Source organism: Papio anubis, chromosome 20 (genome assembly GCF_008728515.1).
Source record: "Papio anubis isolate 15944 chromosome 20, Panubis1.0, whole genome shotgun sequence".
Taxonomy (NCBI): domain Eukaryota; kingdom Metazoa; phylum Chordata; class Mammalia; order Primates; family Cercopithecidae; genus Papio; species Papio anubis.
Window position 1 is genome coordinate 10,253,450 of NC_044995.1, and position 19,474 is coordinate 10,272,923.

The window sequence follows — 19,474 nt, forward strand, 5'->3', positions numbered from 1 at the left end:
AAGCCTGTCCGGTGCCATGTTAATTACGGGCACTGGGCAGCCATTTTCCCGCTCCTCATCGTTCGGTATCTGTCTTTGACTGGGTCACCCGAATGTGTGCTTTGTGAGAGGAAAGGCGTTTCGAGGTGGTTGGGGATGTGGTGCTCGGTTATTTCCCACTGGGGACACACCAGGGCCGCCGGTGCGCAGGCGCGGCTTGCTGGCGTGGCCGTGACCGGTCCTTAGGACCCAGCGAGTCCCCTTTGTTTCCCGCGGGCACGCAGGCGGGAGGGAAGGGCAGGAAGGGAGGGGCCCGGCGCTTCTCTGAGGGGCGGGGTCCGCGCGCCGCCGCCCCCGCCTCGCCGCCGCTGAGGGGCAGGGCCCCCTCACCCCCTCCCCTTCCCACGCGCCGGTCCCGTCGCCCCCGCGCGCGCGCGCGCGCACACTCGCGAGCCCCGGCGACATGCAAATGAGGTACCCGAGAGGCGGGGGGCGCAGGCGGGATGGGGGTTGTGGGGGTAGGGGAGGCCGGGCCGCGCGCTCCCGGAGCGCGCCTCCAACACCTGTTCCTGCTCCCGCGCTCGCGCCCCGCGAAGCCGTCCGGGCGCGCGCGCGCAGACCCCCTTCCTGGCAGCCCCCGCCGCCCGCTTACCCGGCGCCGCTCATTGGCCACCGCCCCCGCAGGGCCCGCCCCGCGCTCGGGCTTCGCAGCTCGGGGACCGATGAGCGCGCCAGCACCGGGGCGAGGTGACGGGGAGGGTCGGGGGACCAGTCTCCCCCTTTCCACCGTTCCAAAGACCTGACTTCTAGACTAGGCTACCCCGTGGGAGCGAACCATATGGAAAGGTGGTTGCTCCTCTCTGGACCGCAGTCTATGTGGCTGTTAAAGCGGGGGGTGCAGGGGGCTTCCCACTGCACCTGTCTCTCCCCTTCCCCTCCGTTACACCCCAGTCTCATGCTCCCAGTATCTGAGTGGGCGCTGGGAAGATGGTGGTGGCGCTGGTGAAGTTTATTGAGTGCTTACTATGCACCAGGCAGTGTGCGAGGGGCATTTTAAAGCCCACTATCTCATTTGATTCTTCTGACAACCCTGGTATATCCACTTTTCAGAGGAGGAAAGAGGCTCAGAGAGGCAAAGTCACTTGTTAGGTATAGGCAGACTGAATTCAAACCCAGGACTGAGCCCTCATAATGTCCCCTTTCCTCCTTGGGTCTATTTGTTCTCCATTCTCTGGGACATTCGGGTCAGCAAGACCTGTTTCCAGTTTTGGCCCTGCCATTTACTGGCAGAGGAACTTAGGCAACTGACTTGGCTTTCCTGTGCCTCGGTTTCCCCATCTGCAAAATAGGACAGATATGCCCTATTCAGAGGGTTGATGTGAGGCTTAGCTGCTCCTGATAACAATGGCGAATGTGTCCTGAAAGCTTCTCTGTATGAACACTTTGTGGGTATTATACTCATGGCATGTCTGGGCAAGTGCATAGAACTGTGTGTCCCATTTTGCAAAAGTCTCGATTAAGGCTTAGAGAAGTGAACACCTTGCCCAAGGCCACGCAGAGAGTAAAGATTTGAACGAATGATGTCTGACTCCAGGGTCCAGGCTCTTAACATCGCGGATATATTTCCTCATCCAGGAGTCAGGGTCAAATATCACCTGGGACCAGCCCCTTTTTTCCATTCCGGAACCCCTTCCCCACTTCTGCCAGTCAGCAGGGAGGGATGAGAGCATTCGTGAGGCCTCTGTGGCTCTGGAGTTTGATGGGCTCTCCGTTGCAAGGATCACAATACTGGTCTGCGCTCTCAGTTGGACTCTGTTCTCTCTAGGAGGTTTTTTGTTTTAGGTTTTTTTTTTCTTTTTTGGCGGGGGGAGCTTATGTTGATCTTGAACTTCTAGATCCAGGAGGAGAGTTAGGGAGACATAGGGATGTCTGGTGGAGCCCAGGGAAGTGCCTGTTTTTCAGCTGATACAAGATCATCTCACTGTTTTACCCACCAGCATAGCTAAAATTGTGTATCTGGATGAATGTCAACCACACCCTTGTCAAGAGACTTGGACAGAGGGATGGGCGAGGTGTTGGGGGACACAGGGGTGCTCTAGACCCTGTGAGCACTGACTCTGCCCCTCTCTCCTCTTAGCTGGCTCCAGTGCCCAGACCCAAGCCCCCCACTGCTCAATGGACACCCCCAGCCCAGACCCGTTGCCTTCGCCTTTGCCCGGGGAGGAAGCGAAACCTCTGGCCTTACCTCCTCCTGTTCCCCGGGGCCGCCGAGGCCGTCGTCCTGGGGGAGCCACCTCCTCACATCGGACACTCAAGGCCTCCTCCCTCCCTCGCAAGCGGGGCCGCCCCCCCAAGTCAGGGCAGGAGCCCCCACTGGTGCAGGTGCAGGGCGTGGCAGCCCCAGTAGGCAGCAGTGGCGGCAACGACCTCCTCCTGATCGATGATCAGGGTGTGCCCTATACAGTCTCTGAAGGGTCAGCGGCTGGGCCTCAGGGCTCCGGCCCCAGGAAGGCCCCACACTTCTGCCCAGTGTGCCTGCGGGCCTTCCCTTACCTCTCCGACCTGGAGCGCCACAGCATCTCGCACTCAGAGCTGAAGCCACACCAGTGCAAGGTTTGCGGCAAGACCTTCAAGCGCTCCAGCCACCTGCGGCGGCACTGCAACATCCATGCCGGCCTGCGGCCCTTCCGCTGCCCGCTGTGCCCCCGCCGCTTCCGCGAGGCGGGCGAGCTGGCGCACCACCACCGCGTGCACTCGGGAGAGCGCCCGTACCAGTGCCCCATCTGCCGGCTGCGCTTTACAGAGGCCAACACGCTCCGGCGCCATGCCAAGCGCAAGCACCCGGAGGCCATGGGGGTACCCCTGTGTGCACCAGATCCAGGGTCTGAACCGCCGTGGGACGAGGAGGGCATCCCGGCCACAGCAGGGGCCGAGGAGGAGGAGGAGACAGAGGGGAAGGGGGAGCCGGCCTGACCCACATCCCTGGCCATCGCTCCCTGGGCCAGGTTTAGAGCAGGGAGTTTGGCTGGTGCTGGGCCTGGGCCAGGGGGCCGGGACACCCTTGTTTCTGGTGGTCTTCCCGTTGTGGGAGCAGGTGGAGGGTGGAGACCTAAACTTCTGGGTCCAGCTGCCTTCAGCCCCCCTCCCCCAGACTAACAGATCCTTGGAGGCAGGGGTTGTGGAAATAAATCTCTGCCTGCTGGCTGCCTATGTGTGTTCCGTGCCGGGATGCCATCCTCTCCTGCCTTCAAATGTTCTTCCTCGGCTACACCTGCCGGGAGTGCGGGGAATTGGAGAGGACCCCACTTCCTGTGCCTCATGAGTGTGGTGCTCGCGAAAGAATGGTTTTGGGGGAAACCTTGGCTCCTTCCCCGTCTCCATCAGACCCCAAAGTCCAGTGGTCCCTCGGTGTCCGTGGAGACTTGGTTCCAGGAACCCCGCAAATACCAAGATCCGAGCATACTCAAGTCCAGCACTGGGCCCTGCGGAACCCGCGGATGTAGGAAAATCCGCCCTCCGTATACTGTGTGTTCCATCGGTGTTTGGGTGAAAGAAAGTCCGCTTCTCAAGGGACCTGCAGTTCAAACCCGTGTTGTTCAAGGGTCAGCTGTATTCCCAGTACACATCCAATCTAACTAAAACATTGAACCTTCCATGGAAACTGACCCTAGGTCCGACCGCCTCGATCCTAGGCAAGTCCCAGAAATTCTGCAGCCATTTTGCCCCACCTCCTTGTCCTGAGGAACTACTGTTTGGAAGGAAAAATTAAAACAAAGGTGTGAACAGGACTGACGGTCTGGGTAAGGGTTAGAGATAAGGGGTGTGGCTTGAGGCGGGGCTAAGGAGCCAGGGGTGGGGCAGTTAGGCGGGGAACTGGCGGGGAGCTTAGGAGAGGGTTAGAGTTGAGTGGGGCTTAAAGAGGTTTAGGGGTTGGTCCGCATAAAGTGAGAGCGGTTTAAAGAGAATGGATAGAGTTGATCTTCTAGAGAGTAGGGGCTTGGAGCTGGGGAAGAACAAGAGGAACTGCGTGAGAGTGGGGCGAAGAGGACGGATTATGTTTTTTTTTTTGAAACAGGGTCTCGCTCTGTCACCCAGGCTGGAGTGCAGTGGCCCGATCACCGCTCACTGCAGCCTCGACCTGCCAGGCTCAAGCGACCCTCCCACTTCAGCCTACGGAGTAGCTGAGACTACAGGCGCGCGCCAGCATATTTAGCTTTTTTTTTTTTTTTTTTTTTTTTTTTTTTTGATACGGAGTCTTGCTGTCATCCAGGCTGGAGTGCAGTGGTGCGATCTGGCTCACTGCAACCTCTGCCTCCCGGGTTCAAGCAATTCTCTCCCTCAGCCTCCCGAGTAGCTGGAATTACAGGCGCCCGCCATCACGCCTGGCTAATTTTTGTACTTTTAGTGGAGACGGGGTTTCACCATCTTGGCCAGGCTGGTCTTGAACTCCTGACCTCGTGATCCACCCGCCTCGGCCTCCCAAAGTGCTGGGACTACAGGCGTGAGCCACCGCGTCGGGCCTAATTTTTGTATTTTTTTTTTTGTAGAGACGCGGTTTTGCCATATTGCCCAGGCTGGTCTTGAACTCCTGTGCTCAAGCAATCTGCCTGCCTTGGCCTCCCAAAGTGCTGGGATTACAGGCGTGAGCCACCACGCCAGGCCAAGAGAACGGATTTTAAGGTGAGGGGCGGAGCTTATAATAATTCAGCTCTGAGGTGGGCATGGTTCAGGGCCCGGGGCCGGGGCTTAAAGCAGAAACTTTGAGGTAACAGGGTATTAGAGGTGGGACTTAGGAGAAGGTGCTGACGGGGGCGCACGACTGCTATAGAGACGGTGGGGAGAGAAGGAAGTACCTAAGAGAGGCGTAACCAAGGGAAGCTCCTGGGAGAGGGGAAGCTTAGCAGGAGGGGCTGAATGGGCCTGGGGTTTGGCTGCTTGGGATGGGGCTGAGTTGGGAGCGGGGATTAATTACAGAGATTATATGAACGGGGCAGTGTCAAGTGTGGTAAAGCCATGGCTCTTGACCAGCATGCAGCAGAATCAGCTAGAGTATATTTCAAAACACGGATCCCTAGACCCCCAACCCCAGGGCTTCTATTCTGCATGGTCTCAGCAGGCAGCCGGATGCTGCTGGCCTCCCAACTATGCTTGACAACCACTGATTTAAACGAATGCTTTAGAGGTGGGAGGCACTCAAAAGTCACGAGGGGCAGCTTAAATGCTATGGGGCGAAGGGGCGGGGCTTACATGCAAGGGGCGGGACTTGGATGGAAGGGGCGTGGCTTGGGCAGAGGTGAAGTTCCAGAGAGCAGGAGCTCGGAGAGGGGGAAGAACAGGAGAAACTGCATGAGGGCGAGGGGCAGAAGACAGATTTTGAGGCGGTGGGGGGGCTTATAATTACGCTGTGAGATGGGAGTGGTTCAGAGCCAGGGGGCGGGGCTTCAGTGTGAGACCTGAGCCGGAGGTGTGGCTTAACCGGACACCCAGAGCGTGTCGGGGGGTTCCTGGAGAAGAAGCGGGCACTCAGAGCGCAGGCGCACCTGGCTCTGCTCGCCCATCGGAAGCGGCCCAGGTTTTCACCGCTCTCATCCCCGAGTTAGTGCGCAAGCGCATTTCCCCCATCCTGGTCCCCGCCACCGCCTCCTCTTTCCGACCCTCCACGCCGGCGCCTCGGGAACGGGCGCGACTTCCGCTTCCGGGCGGGCGGGCAGGCGGGCGGCGCGGGGCTGCCGGGGAGGGGGGAGGGGGCGGCACTTCCGGTCGGGCCCTCGGGTCTCCCCGGAGCGGCGGCGCCTCCTCCGCCTCCTCGGCCTCCTCCCGGCGGAGACCCCGGCGCCGGTGAGTGACGGGTGCGTGGCCCGGGGGCCCGGGTGCAGCGGGGGCGGGGGGCCCCGCCCTGGCCCGCTCTGGTCCCCAGAACGTCCCCCAAACCCTAGCAAGTCAGTTCAGCTCCCGCCGGGCCCTTGCCAGGGGACTCCCAATCACTGCTTCCCCGTAAGACCCCTGCAGATAGCTCCCCGATGAACGCCTCCAGCTAGGATGACTGCCAAAGCGCTTTCATTCGTGGCGATGCCCTAAACGCCTGCCAGGGCCCCCAACTGATACCTCCTCGTAGGATCCCCTCCACATAGCGCCCCCCGTCATTGCTTCCTCCAGGTCAGCCTCCAGATGCCATCAGCATCGCCCCTCCCCATGTAGGGCAGCTGCCCGTGAACCCTCTTATTCTTATCCTCTATATAATTCTCCCCAGAGTGTCGCCTTAGAGCTTTGCAGCAGAACTGCCCCCCGTTATCTCTGTCCATACACAGCAACGGCCCCCAGTGGCCCTGACCGCCTCCCTCCCCAGCAGAGCGCCCCTTCGTGGGTGTGAAAATACTTTCTATTCTGGTCAGCACCAAGAATGCCTTTTTCCTTTCTGCAAATCCTCCAGTGATTCCCCTTAAGAATACCCCTTTCAAAACCACCCCCCTCGCAGCGGGATAGCTCCCTCTAGAATTCTTTCACACTCACATCCTCTCCCGCTTCAGGCAGAAATATCTGCCTGCTTAGCTCCAGGCTCCCATGAAATACTCCTGTACCTCCTCTCCCCCCACCCTCGTCGTGGTCAGCCCCCGTCTTCATTACTTCTGCCACAGAACAGTGTCCGGCAGTGAGGCAGTGAAGCCTTTCCTCCCAGAATGTTCCTCATCCTCTTCCTATGGCATGAACAACTGTTGCCCTGACCTGCAGCATCTCACCCAGCTCTCATGCCATCGTCCTGGACTCCCTAGGGAAGACCGTGGACTTCACTGGGGCGTAACTTCTTTTCTCATAGGCATTCATTCTGCATTGAACGCATATTCACTATTCTAGCTGAAGGGTGTATACAGCCATGAAGGGGAGCGATGCACACAGTCTTCTCACTGTCCAGGGTCTCACAGTCTTGTTGATCAGAAAGGAGTCAACAAAGATACACGGGGTTTTGTGGGTTCTCTGAGAGCCTGATGAACTACTTTAGAGGGGAAACCTGAATTACAAGAGGCAGCTTAGCCATGCAAAGATCTGGGTGAGCAGGCAGCAAGAAAAGCAAGTGCAAAGACCCTGAAGTGGCGGTGAGCCTGGTGAGCGGAAGATTTGAAGGGAAGAACAAGAGGAAGGAAGGTTTGGTCTCAAAAGGCTTTGGAGGTGAGGGCACTGGGATAAATTATCTAGCCCTTGGCACGTCTACCGAGCCCAGAATGTTCTTCATTCATTCATACGTTCATTGGTAAACACTTGTTGAACAACTGTTTAATGAGTACCTACTTTACACTGGGGGTACAACAGAGAACAAAACAGACAAGAATCCCTGTCCTCATGGAGTGGATATGCTTAGTTGAGAGGGCGGATGATTAAGAAACAAAATACAGGCCAGGCGAAGTGGCTCATGCCTGTAATCCCAGCAGTTGGGAAGGCCAAAGTGGGAGGATCGCTGGAGGCCAAGAGTTCAAGACCAACCCCAGCAACATAGTGAGACCCTGTCTTTACAGGAAAAAAAAAAAGCTGGGGGTGGGTGGTGTGCACCTGTAGTCCCAGCTATTAAGGAGGCTGAGGTGGGAGGACTGCTTGAGCCCAGGAGTTCCAGGCTGCAGTGAAAAAAAAAAAAACAAAAAACACCAAGAGTATGTATGCGTGTTCAAAGTAAAATATCATGGGATAAAGAGATAGAGCTGGGGGGGCTGTGGTTCAGAATGGCCTCCCCCAGGATATTCCTATGTCTTGTCATCTTGTCCCTCCCAAAAGCCACACACCAACGTTATACAAGGGTAAAAATTCCCCTTCTCCTGGACAACTGTGGCCCACTGGGGGGCTGCTCTTATCAGCACCCCAACCCCAGGAGTGAAGTGATTAGGAGGATGAGCCCTGGATTCTACTAGGGTTCACAGCTTTGAGCAAACCACTCCCTCCTTTCCTAGCCTCATTCATTCACTTCTTCAAATGAAAATGCATCAAGCCAGGAACTGTTGTAGGTCCCGGGAGTGGAACAGTGAGCAAGAGATAAAAATCTGGCCGGGCGCGGTGGCTCACGCCTGTAATCCTAGCACTTTGGGAGGCCGAGACGGGCGGATCACGAGGTCAGGAGATCGAGACCATCCTGGCCAACATGGTGAAACCTCGTCTCTACTAAAAATACAAAAAAAATTAGCCGGGTGTAGCAGCGGGCACCTGTAGTCCCAGCTACTCCAGGGAGGCTGAGGCAGGAGAATGGCGGAACCTCGGGAGGCAGAGCCTGCAGTGACAAGATCGCGGCCACTGCACCAGCCTGGCCACTGAGCTGACTCTCAAAAAAAAAAAAAAAAAAAAAAAAAAAAGAGAGATAAAAATCCTTCCCTTCAGGAAGCCGATCCTCTGCATGGGGAGACCAGCAAAATCAAGGCAAAGAAGTAGACTATGTGAGGTTATAAATGATGCTGAGCAGTAAGGAGAGAAATGAAGCAGGGTTGGGGAGATCAGGATGTGGGCCTGAGTGACAGGTCACTGGTTACTGAGAGGCTCATAGAGAAGACAATTGAGCAAAGATGGGGAGGAGGTGAAGGGGTGAGCCAGGTGGTTGCCTGAGAGTCAGAGTATTACAGGCAGCAGCAACAGCCAGTGCAAAGGCCCTGCGGCAGGAATGGAGTGGGCACATTGGAAGAGCAGCCAGGAGACTGTGGAGGTCATTGTAAGGACCGTGGCTTTATTTATTTATTTATTTATTTTGAAAAGGAGTTTTGCTCTTGTTGCCCAGGCTGGAGTGCAATGGTGTGATCTTAGCTCACTGCAACCTCTGCCTCCCGGGTTCAAGCAATTCTCCTGCCTCAGCCTCCCGAGTAGCTGGGATTACGGGCATGCACCACCATGCCTGGCTCATGTTGTATTTTTAGTAGAGACGGGGTTTCTCCATGTTGGTCAGGTTGGTCTCGAACTCCCGACCTCAGGTGATCCGCCCGCCTCGGCCTCCCAAAATGCTGGGATTACAGGCGTGAGCCACCGTGCCCCACCAGGACCGTGGCTTTTGAATGAGATGGGGTTACTGTTTGGTTTGGGACAGAGGATGGACATGGTTTGGTTATAGTCCTCCTGTCAGTAAAACGGGAATAATAGTAATACTTACCAGTTTGTTGTGAGGTGTGAATGAAACAAGCCACATAAGGCACCTAAGCACAATGCTTGTTAGAGGTCAACAAATGTTGGTGACTTGTATTGCCCTTGGGTCAAGTGACTTGGGATCCGGTAGCAGGGAGATGGGTTGAGCCATGCATATTTCCAGTATAAAGTGGGAGGGGGGGTCCTCCTTCATTTTGGAGGGAGAAATATTGAAAGACAGCATGTCATGGGACTCTGGAGCCTTGCTGCCTTTCTTCAACCCCTGGCCCTGCCACTAGTTAACAATGTGACTTTGGATGTTGGTTTATTTATTTTTAAGAAACAGGGTCTCGCCGGGCGCCGGGTGGTTTCAAGCCTGTAATCCCAGCACTTTGGGAGGCCGAGACGGGCGGATCACTTAGGTCGGGAGATCGAACTATCCTGGTTAACACGGTGAAAACTCCTCAGTTTCTACTAAAAATACAAAAACTAGCCGGGCGGCGGGCGGTGCCTGTAGTCCCAGCTACTCGGGAGAGGCTGAGGCAGAATGGTGTGGGAACCCCAGAGGAGGAGCTTGCAGAGCTGAGATCCGCCACTGTGACCCAGCCTGGGTGATAGAGCAAGACTCTGGCCTCAAAAAGAAAAAGAAACAGGGTCTCACTGTCAGCCCAGGCTGGCAAAAGTAGCAGCGTAAGCTCACTGCAACCTCTGCCTCCTGAGTTTAAGCAATTATCCTGCCTCAGCTTCCCAAGTAGCTGGGACTACAGGTGTGCACCACCACGCCCAGCTAATTTTTGTATTTTTAGTAGAGATGGGGTTTCACTCATATTGGCCAGGCTGGTCCCCGAACTCCTGACTTCAGTTGATCCACTCCACTGCCTCCCAAAGTGCTGGCATTACATGGAGCCACTGCCTGGCCTGATCTTGGAAGTTTAATTCACCTCTCTGGCCCTCAGTCTCTTCCTTTGTATTTCAGAGTCAATGATTGTAACCATCTTCTAGGGTTACTGGGAGGATTCGTTGAGTCAACACATCAGAGTTAGAAGCGTGTTGGGCTGGTAGAAAATGCACATCCAGTGTTATATGTTACTTTACGTTACTCTTATTAACAAACCCGAATTTCATCACAAGGCAGCGTTGTTGCAGCAGAATGGCCCTCAGTCTGGCATCAGAAAGACCTGGAATCAGTTACCTGCTTTCCTCTTTATTGGCCACATGACCTTGGGGGAATGCCTTCCCCATGCTGCTCCTCAGTTTCCCCACTTGTAAGATGGGCCCAGTAATGGTACAGGACTATGCCACATCCAGGCAATGACAAATCAAACTGGTCAGACAATAAATGTGAACCGTTCATACACTTGCTGTGGGACTCCTGTCCCTTGGTGGCGGTGGTGGTGGTGGTGGGCCGGGGGTGGGTCCCTCCCCATCATGCTTCTCTCCACATAAAACCCTCCTATGACATCCCTCCTTAAAAAGATACCAGTTTAGGCTTGAGTCGTGTGAAAGAGGAAATGTCTCTGGTTTCCTAGTGGAGATTATCATGAGCCTCATCGATTCTGTCCACCACTGATGTATCCCCTTCAGCATCTCCACACCCTGCCCTCAGTGCCCTCCTCATAACATCACTGTCCCCAGAATCGCTTCTCCCAGGAATCCCTGGGATCATGTAGCTCCATTTCTGCTAAATGACCCCTCTGTTCCCTCTGGGAGTTTGGTCAGCTTAGTCTCATCCCTTCGTTCATTCCACAAATATCAAGATAGACATTCACGGCTATACATTTCCCTCTGAGGACGACTTTGGCTGCACCTCCTCAGCTTTGGTATGTTGTTTTCATTTTCATTAACTGCTAAGAAGTTTGTTTGAGATGGAGTTTCGTTCTTGTTGCCCAGGCTGGAGTGCAGTGGCACAATCTTGGCTCACTGCAACCTCCACCTCCCAAGTTGAAACGATTCTCCTGCCTCAGCCTCCCAAATAGCTGGGATTACAGGTGCCCACCACCAAACCTGGCTAATTTTTGTATTTTTAGTAGAGACGGGGTTTCGCCATGTTGGCCAGGCTGGTCTTGAACTCCTGACCTCAGGTGATCCGCCCGCCTTGGCCTCCCAAAGTGCCGGGATTACAGCTGTGGGCCATCGCGCCCAGCCAGCATTTTCTAATGTATGATTTGTTTGCGGACCCGTTGGCAATTTTGGAAGGTGGTGTTTCATTTTCACATATCAGCAATATTTGTCAAGCACCCACACTGTGCCAGGTGCTACGCTAAGTGCTGGGGTCACAGGGGCGAGCAAGACAGGCCAAGTCCTTGCTTTCCCAGAGAGGGGCCAAATAGTGAACACACAGAAAAGGAATAACGAGTTGGTGGCAATAACTATAATGAAAAACCTGCAGCTGGATGAGGCGTAGAGAGTGATGGGGTGGGAAGTGCTGAGTAGAGACCCAACGAGGCTCCAGAGGCCTTGTTGAAATCTGGGGAAGAACATTGTAGGTAGAAAGTAACCACCACCCTCTCCTACCAGGCCCCTTGTATAGACACCACTCATAACCCAGAAGACACCCCTAAATAAACTCTTATCCCGATAGTTGTTCCCTCACCTTCCTTCACTCGGGGAACGGCCCCCGGTGAAACACTGCTGTGGGGGTGGGAATGGGGTTCAGCCGATTGATCCAGACTCTTACTCCGTGACGGACGGCTGGCAACTCACTTTGCCCGTCTGTGTCTTAGTTTTCTAATTTATCCAGTGGTGGTAACAGCTGCCCCTATTTCTTAGATTTGTGGGAAGTCAGTGAATTAATATGTGTAACGTGCTTAGAACCGTGGCTGGCCTCTAGGAGATGTCCAATCAGTGACAGCTATGATTAACGTGCGCTCTAGTGGAGGCAAGCTAGGCAGGGCCTTCTTCCCCCAAACACTCTTACCCTTCCTCCCCATAGCGCCCTACATCACGCCCTACTCCCTGCATCCTTATGGCCTGTTGTTTGCCTTCCTGGCCAGTCAGCCCCACTCCAGAGCTGTCTCCCCAACTTAGGTTCCGCCTACAGCCTTCCAGTTACCACCCCAGCCACGCCTGTCCTCTTTCCGGAGATCAGATTAAACAGAGGGGGTGTGAAGGGCATGGGATGTTGAGTCTTGTCCAAGGACAAGGACACCCAGAGCTGGAGACTAAAAATATCTCACTCCAGGATGGTGTTTGGGGTGGGGGTGGAAGAGACACTCATCCCTCACCTGTGGGAGGAGAGAGCAGCCCGATTGATAGAGGAGAAAGGGTCCAAGCCTTGGTAGGAACCCCCTTGACCCCCACAGTGGGCTGGGCTTAGAGCCAGGCCCCCACTGGGTAGGGATGATGGACAGAAAGCAGGTCAGACCTCACGGGCCCTTCACCCACTGACCGTCCGCCCACTTGGTGGAGGTGCTTCCCCAGGCCAGCAAGTAGACTAGGAACTCGGAGATCAGTTACAGGAGCTGAGGGTCTGGTGTGGTGTGGGGTAACACATGGATACCTGCCATCTGGAATGAAAAGTCGTGTAAAGGAGGTGCCAGAGAATGATGCTGGGGTGGAGGGGTCAGGAGAAGCCCCACTAAGGGCAAGGATGGAACTCAAGCTCCCTGCTTCTGTTGCTAGGCTTAGCCCAGGTATGTGACGTCATGGATGGTACAAATAGTTCAGGGGATTGAACGCATTCTGCTGATGTGTGTGTTTTGTTACGTTCTGTTCCAACCCCCTTGAATCTCCCTACAGTATAGGGGTCCCCCCCATTTTAAACATGGAGAAAGTGTGGATCCCAGTGGAGATGGGATTTGAACCCAGGTCTTTCCAAGCCCAGGGTCTGTGTTTTGATTGTATCAGACCACCTTCTGACTATATGCTGCCTTGCTGGAATTTGTTTCTCCCGGGCAAGCACATTCTCCTTTCTACCATCTATTACTATTAAAAGAGTGCACACCCCCATACTGACTGCTTTTTCAGTTCTCTAGGCTTGTCCTGACTTCCCTGCTTCTACTACTATTAGTAACAGTGATAACAGTATCGTATCTCCTATTTTTTTAATTTTTAGAGCCAGGGTTTTGCTGTCACCCAGGCTGGAGTACAGTGATGTGATCAGAGCTCACTGTAGCCTCCACCTCCTGGGCTCAAGCAGTTCTCCTGCCTCAGCCTCCCAAAGTGCTGGGATGACAGGTGTGAGCCACTGCGCCCAGTCCATACCTTCTATGTACTGAGTGCTTACAGAGTTCCAGGAACTGCCCCCACTAAGAGCCTTATACATATGAGCATGTTGAATCCACACAGCCCTGTGAGGTAGGCAAGTGCATTGTCGTCCCCAGGTGTAGATGAGGAAATGGAGGCACAGAGAGGTTCAGTCACTTGCCCATGGCCACACAGCTAGAAAGTGGCAGGGCTTACATTTGATTCTGGCCCCAGAGTCTTCCCTCCTAATTACGCTGATAGAAATTGTGATTCCCCTTATCAGTATGCTCATTTTAGGATAAAACCTGAAGGGATGAGGACGGAGGGCTGGGGGTGCGGTAGGGTGCAGGAGTATGGGGAGACAGCAGAGGGCCTGAGAGGGTTTGGAAAGAAAACTGAGTCCAGAGGCCCCCAGGGTGCTTGGACAATTGGAGTCTGAAAAGGAGAGAAAGTAGAGAGGGGTCAGACCAGCGTGCTGGCTCACATCTGTAATCACCCAGCACTTTGGGAGGTGGAGGCTGGAGGATCACTTGAGTCCAGGAGTTTGAGACCAGCCTGGGCAACAAAGCAAGACCCCGTTTGTACAAATAATAAAGTAGAGGCCCTGCAGGTGGTGTGGAGAGGGTCTCCTCCACAAAGCTGTGTCAGGACCCCAGAAAAGATGGGAAGAGATAGAAGGAATTAGGGTAAAGAGAGATGGGGAGGAGAGTGGGAGTTGAGAACACAGAGAGGGAAGGTGAAGGTGAGTAGGAGAGTCCTGGGGCCAGGGAGCCAAGAGGAAGGGCTGCCCTTTGGGGTGGACAGGCAGCGGGACTGGAAGCCTAAACCTGCAAGGCGAGGGGGTGATCCGCACAAGGATGGATGAGTGGGCGCACAGCTCCATTCACCTGCGGGGAGACCCAGCACCGCGGCCGTGTCCTCAGCCCGGTCCTCCTCTTCACAGGGTCTCCCGTCTCCCACCCGCTGGAGATGGAGGCGAACCCAGCGGGCAGCGGTGCCGGGGGTGGCGGGAGCAGCGGCATCGGGGGCGAGGACGGGGTACACTTCCAGAGCTACCCCTTCGACTTCCTGGAATTCCTCAACCACCAGCGCTTCGAGCCCATGGAACTGTATGGGGAACACGCCAAGGCGGTGGCAGCCCTGCCCTGCGCCCCCGGCCCCCCGCCGCAGCCCCCGCCGCAGCCCCCTCCCCCGCAGTATGACTACCCGCCCCAGTCCACCTTCAAGCCCAAGGCGGAGGTGCCCTCCTCGTCCTCGTCCTCCTCCTCCTCCTCTTCGTCCTCCTCGTCGTCGTCGTCTTCGTCCTCTTCGTCTTCCCAAGCCAAGAAGCCCGATCCGCCCCTGCCGCCCGCCTTCGGGGCGCCCCCGCCTCCCCTCTTTGACGCTGCTTTCCCCACTCCGCAGTGGGGCATCGTGGACCTCTCGGGACACCAGCACTTGTTTGGGAACCTGAAGCGAGGAGGGCCCGCGTCCGGGCCGGGGGTGACGCCTGGGCTGGGCGCTCCCGCGGGGGCCCCGGGGCCGCTTCCTGCCCCCTCGCAGACCCCGCCAGGACCCCCCGCGGCGGCGGCCTGCGACCCCACCAAGGACGACAAGGGCTACTTCCGGAGGCTGAAGTACCTGATGGAGCGGCGCTTCCCCTGCGGCGTGTGCCAGAAGTCCTTCAAGCAGTCCTCGCACCTGGTGCAGCACATGCTGGTGCACTCGGGGGAGAGGCCCTACGAATGCGGCGTCTGCGGCCGCACCTACAACCACGTGTCCAGCCTCATCCGCCACCGCCGCTGCCACAAGGACGTGCCGCCGGCCGCGGGGGGCCCGCCCCAGCCCGGCCCCCAGCTCCCGCCGCTGGGCCTCCCAGCACCCGCCGCCAGCGCTGCCACCGCCCCCGCCCCCTCCACGGTGTCCTCGGGCCCTCCAGCCACGCCCGCGGCGCCCGCCCCCTCCGCCGACGGGAGCACCGCCCCTGCTGGTGTTGGGGTGCCCCCTCCCGCCACCGGGGGCGGCGACGGCCCGTTCGCCTGCCCGCTCTGCTGGAAGGTTTTCAAGAAGCCCAGTCACCTCCACCAGCACCAGATCATCCACACGGGCGAGAAGCCCTTCTCCTGCTCCGTGTGCAGCAAGAGCTTCAACCGCAGGGAGAGCCTGAAGCGCCACGTGAAGACGCACTCGGCCGACCTCCTGCGCCTGCCCTGCGGCATCTGCGGGAAGGCCTTCCGCGACGCCTCCTACCTCCTCAAGCACCAGGCGGCCCACGCAGGGGCGGGCGCCGGGGGGCCTCGGCCCGTGTACCCCTGCGACCTGTGCGGCAAGTCCTACTCAGCGCCGCAGAGCCTGCTCCGCCACAAGGCCGCCCACGCCCCGCCCGCCGCCGCTGCGGAGGCGCCCAAGGACGGGGCAGCCTCGGCCCCGCAGCCCCCGCCTACCTTCCCCCCGGGCCCGTACCTCCTGCCCCCCGACCCTCCCGCCACCGACAGCGAGAAGGCGGCGGCGGCCGCGGCGGCGGTGGTGTACGGCGCGGTGCCAGTCCCGCTCCTGGGCGCCCACCCGCTGCTGCTCGGCGGCGCGGGGACCAGCGGGGCGGGAGGCTCGGGCGCCAGCGTCCCGGGAAAGACGTTCTGCTGCGGCATCTGCGGGCGTGGCTTCGGGCGCCGCGAGACCCTGAAGCGCCACGAGCGCATCCACACGGGCGAGAAGCCCCACCAGTGCCCCGTGTGCGGGAAGCGCTTCCGCGAATCCTTCCACTTGAGCAAGCACCACGTGGTGCACACGCGTGAGCGGCCCTACAAGTGCGAGCTCTGCGGCAAGGTCTTCGGCTACCCGCAGAGCCTCACCCGCCACCGCCAGGTGCACCGGCTCCAGCTGCCCTGTGCCCTGGCCGGGGCCGCCGGCCTCCCCTCCACCCAGGGCGCATCCGGAGCCTGTGGGCCCGGGGCCTCAGGCACGTCTGCAGGGCCTGCCGATGGGCTGAGCTACGCCTGCTCGGACTGCGGCGAGCACTTCCCAGATCTCTTTCACGTCATGAGCCACAAGGAGGTCCACATGGCAGAGAAGCCCTACGGCTGCGACGCCTGCGGCAAGACCTTCGGCTTCATTGAGAACCTCATGTGGCACAAGCTGGTCCACCAGGCCGCCCCCGAGCGCCTGCTCCCGAGCACGCCTGGTGGCCCGCAGCCCCCGGACGGCTCCAGCGGCACGGATGCGGCCAGCGTGCTGGACAACGGGCTGGCGGGGGAGGTGGGAGCGGCCGTGGCGGCACTGGCAGGGGTGTCTGGGGGTGAGGACGCAGGCGGGGCGGCGGTGGCAGGGGCCGGCGGGGGTGCCAGTTCCGGCCCTGAGCGCTTCAGCTGTGCCACGTGCGGCCAGAGTTTCAAGCACTTCCTGGGCCTAGTGACTCACAAGTACGTGCACCTGGTGCGGCGGACCCTGGGCTGCGGCCTCTGCGGCCAGAGCTTCGCGGGCGCCTACGACTTGCTCCTGCACCGCCGCAGCCATCGGCAGAAGCGGGGTTTCCGCTGCCCGGTGTGCGGGAAGCGCTTCTGGGAGGCGGCCCTGCTGATGCGCCACCAGCGCTGCCACACGGAACAGCGGCCGTACCGATGTGGCGTGTGCGGCCGAGGCTTCCTGCGCTCCTGGTACCTGCGGCAGCACCGCGTGGTCCACACTGGCGAGCGGGCCTTCAAGTGCGGCGTGTGCGCCAAGCGCTTCGCGCAGTCGTCCAGCCTGGCAGAGCACCGGCGGCTGCACGCTGTGGCCCGGCCCCAGCGCTGCAGCGCCTGTGGCAAGACCTTCCGCTACCGCTCCAACCTGCTGGAGCACCAGCGGCTGCACCTGGGCGAGCGCGCCTACCGCTGTGAGCACTGCGGCAAGGGCTTCTTCTACCTGAGCTCCGTGCTGCGCCACCAGCGCGCCCACGAGCCGCCGCGGCCCGAGCTCCGCTGCCCCGCCTGCCTCAAGGCCTTCAAGGATCCCGGCTACTTCCGTAAGCACCTGGCTGCCCACCAGGGCGGCCGGCCCTTCCGCTGCTCCTCCTGCGGCGAGGGCTTCGCCAACACCTACGGCCTCAAGAAACACCGCCTAGCGCACAAGGCCGAGAACCTCGGGGGGCCTGGAGCAGGGGCGGGCACCTTGGCCGGAAAGGATGCCTGACCGAGGGGTTCCCATCCCACTCCCATCAGAAGCCCCCTTCTGGACTCCCACCTCCCGGGACTGATCAGACTCTCCCCCCTCCTCGCTGTTGCCCCATCCTTCAGAACTTCGGACGGACTGGCGACCTTCAGGGCGCACGCCCGACAGGCTCAAGACTGAATCACTCCCATCCTCGTCCTCTCTGCCCTCCCCTCATCCCATCAGACACTGAACCCATCCTCCGTCCAACCCTCGTTTGTGACCCTCATCAGCCCCTGTCCCAGCAGCACTCTGCCCCCAGTAAGTTTTGGCGGAGATGGGTCTGAACCGCCCCTCCCCCTCCTTTGGAATCTGGCTGGACAATGGAGTATAAGCAGAGTTGGGAGGGCACAAGGGGGTGCTGGGTGCTCTTTGGGGTGGGGGGGTGGGGGGCGGGGTGGCAGACGCGGCTTGTACAGAGCGGAGAATAATAAATCTTACCATGAGGGCCGCTGGAGTCCATCCTTGCATCCCACCCAGGGAGAGTGGGGATTACATACATGGTGGCAAAGCACAAAGTTAAAACTTGTTTCCTCTGCAATTTTGATTCTGGGCACCTCTGTCTCTCATTCACTCTCATTCGACAGGGACTTACTGAGGATTTGCTGTATTCCCAGCTTTAGTCTGAGCTGGGCAAATGGAGATGGACAAGACAGGTAAGTGTCTGCTCTCAGGAACTGACTTAACATGCCCGGACTCTTCCCCTTCCTGATGCTTTCAGCCTTCGTTCACTCTGCCACCACTTCCGGGGGCTCCTGCCTGCCAAGCCCTGAGGTGGGTACTGGGGAAACAGATGAACTGGACATGCCCCTCAGCCTCAAGTAACATGAAAGAGAACTCCCATCCCGCTGCCGCAGCTGCTTCACTACTGTGTGCAGACTAATGGTCATGATACATCTCCCTCTTAGCACTTACCCTCCAGGATAATGATTGGGAGATTCAAAAGCCCATTCGCAGCTCACGTTGGTGCTGGAAACAGTGAGATGTATGCCTGGCAATGTGTGTTTAGTTATCTCATTTGTTAGAAGGGCCTGGGGTCCTGAAGAACAAAGGTGCTCCAGGGACATATCGAAAATCCACAGAATTTGGACTCCAGGCCGGGCGTGGTGGTTCACGCCTGTAATCCCAGCACTTTGGGAGGTCGAGGTGGGTGGATCACGAGGTCAGAAGATTGAGACCATCCTGGCTAACACAGTGAAATCCTGTCTACTAAAAATACAAAAAATTAGCCGGGCGTGGTGGTGGGTGCCTGTAGTCCCAGCTACATGGGAGGCTGAGGCAGGAGAACAGCGTGAACCCGGGAGGCGGAGCTTGCAGTGAGCCGAGATCACGCCATTGCACTCCAGCCTGGGCGACAGAGCGAGACTTCGTCTCAAAAAAATAAATAAAATAAAATAAATAAAAATGGAAGAAAAAAAAAAAAAAAAAGAAGTGGCAAAGATTTCCAGGCGGAGAGTTTAGTGTGTTGAACTAAACCCTGCTATTCTAGAGAATTTAAGACAGGTTAGTATGGCTGGAGGTTGGGTTCCTGGGGGCTAAATCCTGAAGGGTCTTGAATTCCAAATTGTGAGGCTTGGGAGATTTTATAGGGTAGACGCTGGAAACTGGCAGCTGCAAGGCCGAATATGACTACCAACACATTTTTGTTTAGTCTGTGCATTTTTTAAAAAGTTTGACTTGACTGCCAACATTGGGAAATCAAAAGATTTTACACAACGTGAACTAATGGAACTTCTGAAAGAAACTGGAAGATGTGGCAACCCCATCTGTGTTCCGGAGCTGAGCGGCCGTTACCCTCTTCTGATGGGGCACTCTCCAATTTGTTGAGTCCCAACTCCTGAAACCTGGTGGCAATCATCATTATTTCATGTTGTTGATATTTTCCCCTTGAACCTGGACATCTTGCTCATGTATTTACATTTTCACCCAGCTCCTGTAGGCATTCACATTTCCAAATCCTTCTCAAAGCCACAAGGAGCTGTGGCTTGGCGACAAGGATCTGCGTGGATGCCATATGGAGAATGAAGAGGGCAAGTGGCCAGGCGCAATGGCTCATGCCTAT

General features: G+C 57.4%; 2 protein-coding genes across 3 annotated transcripts; both read left to right on the plus strand.

Moving 5' to 3' along the window:
• Positions 1 to 324: 324 nt before the first annotated feature.
• Positions 325 to 3,767, plus strand: ZNF524 (zinc finger protein 524). Its single transcript, XM_003916143.3, has 2 exons — positions 325 to 453; positions 2,117 to 3,767. Exon 2 carries the CDS (start codon positions 2,155 to 2,157, stop codon positions 2,950 to 2,952), a length of 798 nt encoding a protein of 265 aa, XP_003916192.1. The 5' UTR covers positions 325 to 453; positions 2,117 to 2,154; the 3' UTR covers positions 2,953 to 3,767.
• A 1,960-nt stretch (positions 3,768 to 5,727) lies between these two features.
• Positions 5,728 to 17,863, plus strand: ZNF865 (zinc finger protein 865). Of its 2 annotated transcripts, none has more exons than XM_003916145.3 (2): positions 5,728 to 5,817; positions 14,192 to 17,863. In XM_003916145.3, exon 2 carries the CDS (start codon positions 14,218 to 14,220, stop codon positions 17,392 to 17,394), a length of 3,177 nt encoding a protein of 1,058 aa, XP_003916194.1. In that variant the 5' UTR covers positions 5,728 to 5,817; positions 14,192 to 14,217; the 3' UTR covers positions 17,395 to 17,863. The 2 variants fall into 2 exon arrangements, with proteins under 2 accessions (XP_003916194.1, XP_009193640.1); XM_009195376.4 differs by lacking the exon at positions 5,728 to 5,817 and adding an exon at positions 11,114 to 12,695.
• The last annotated feature ends 1,611 nt before the right edge of the window (positions 17,864 to 19,474 follow it).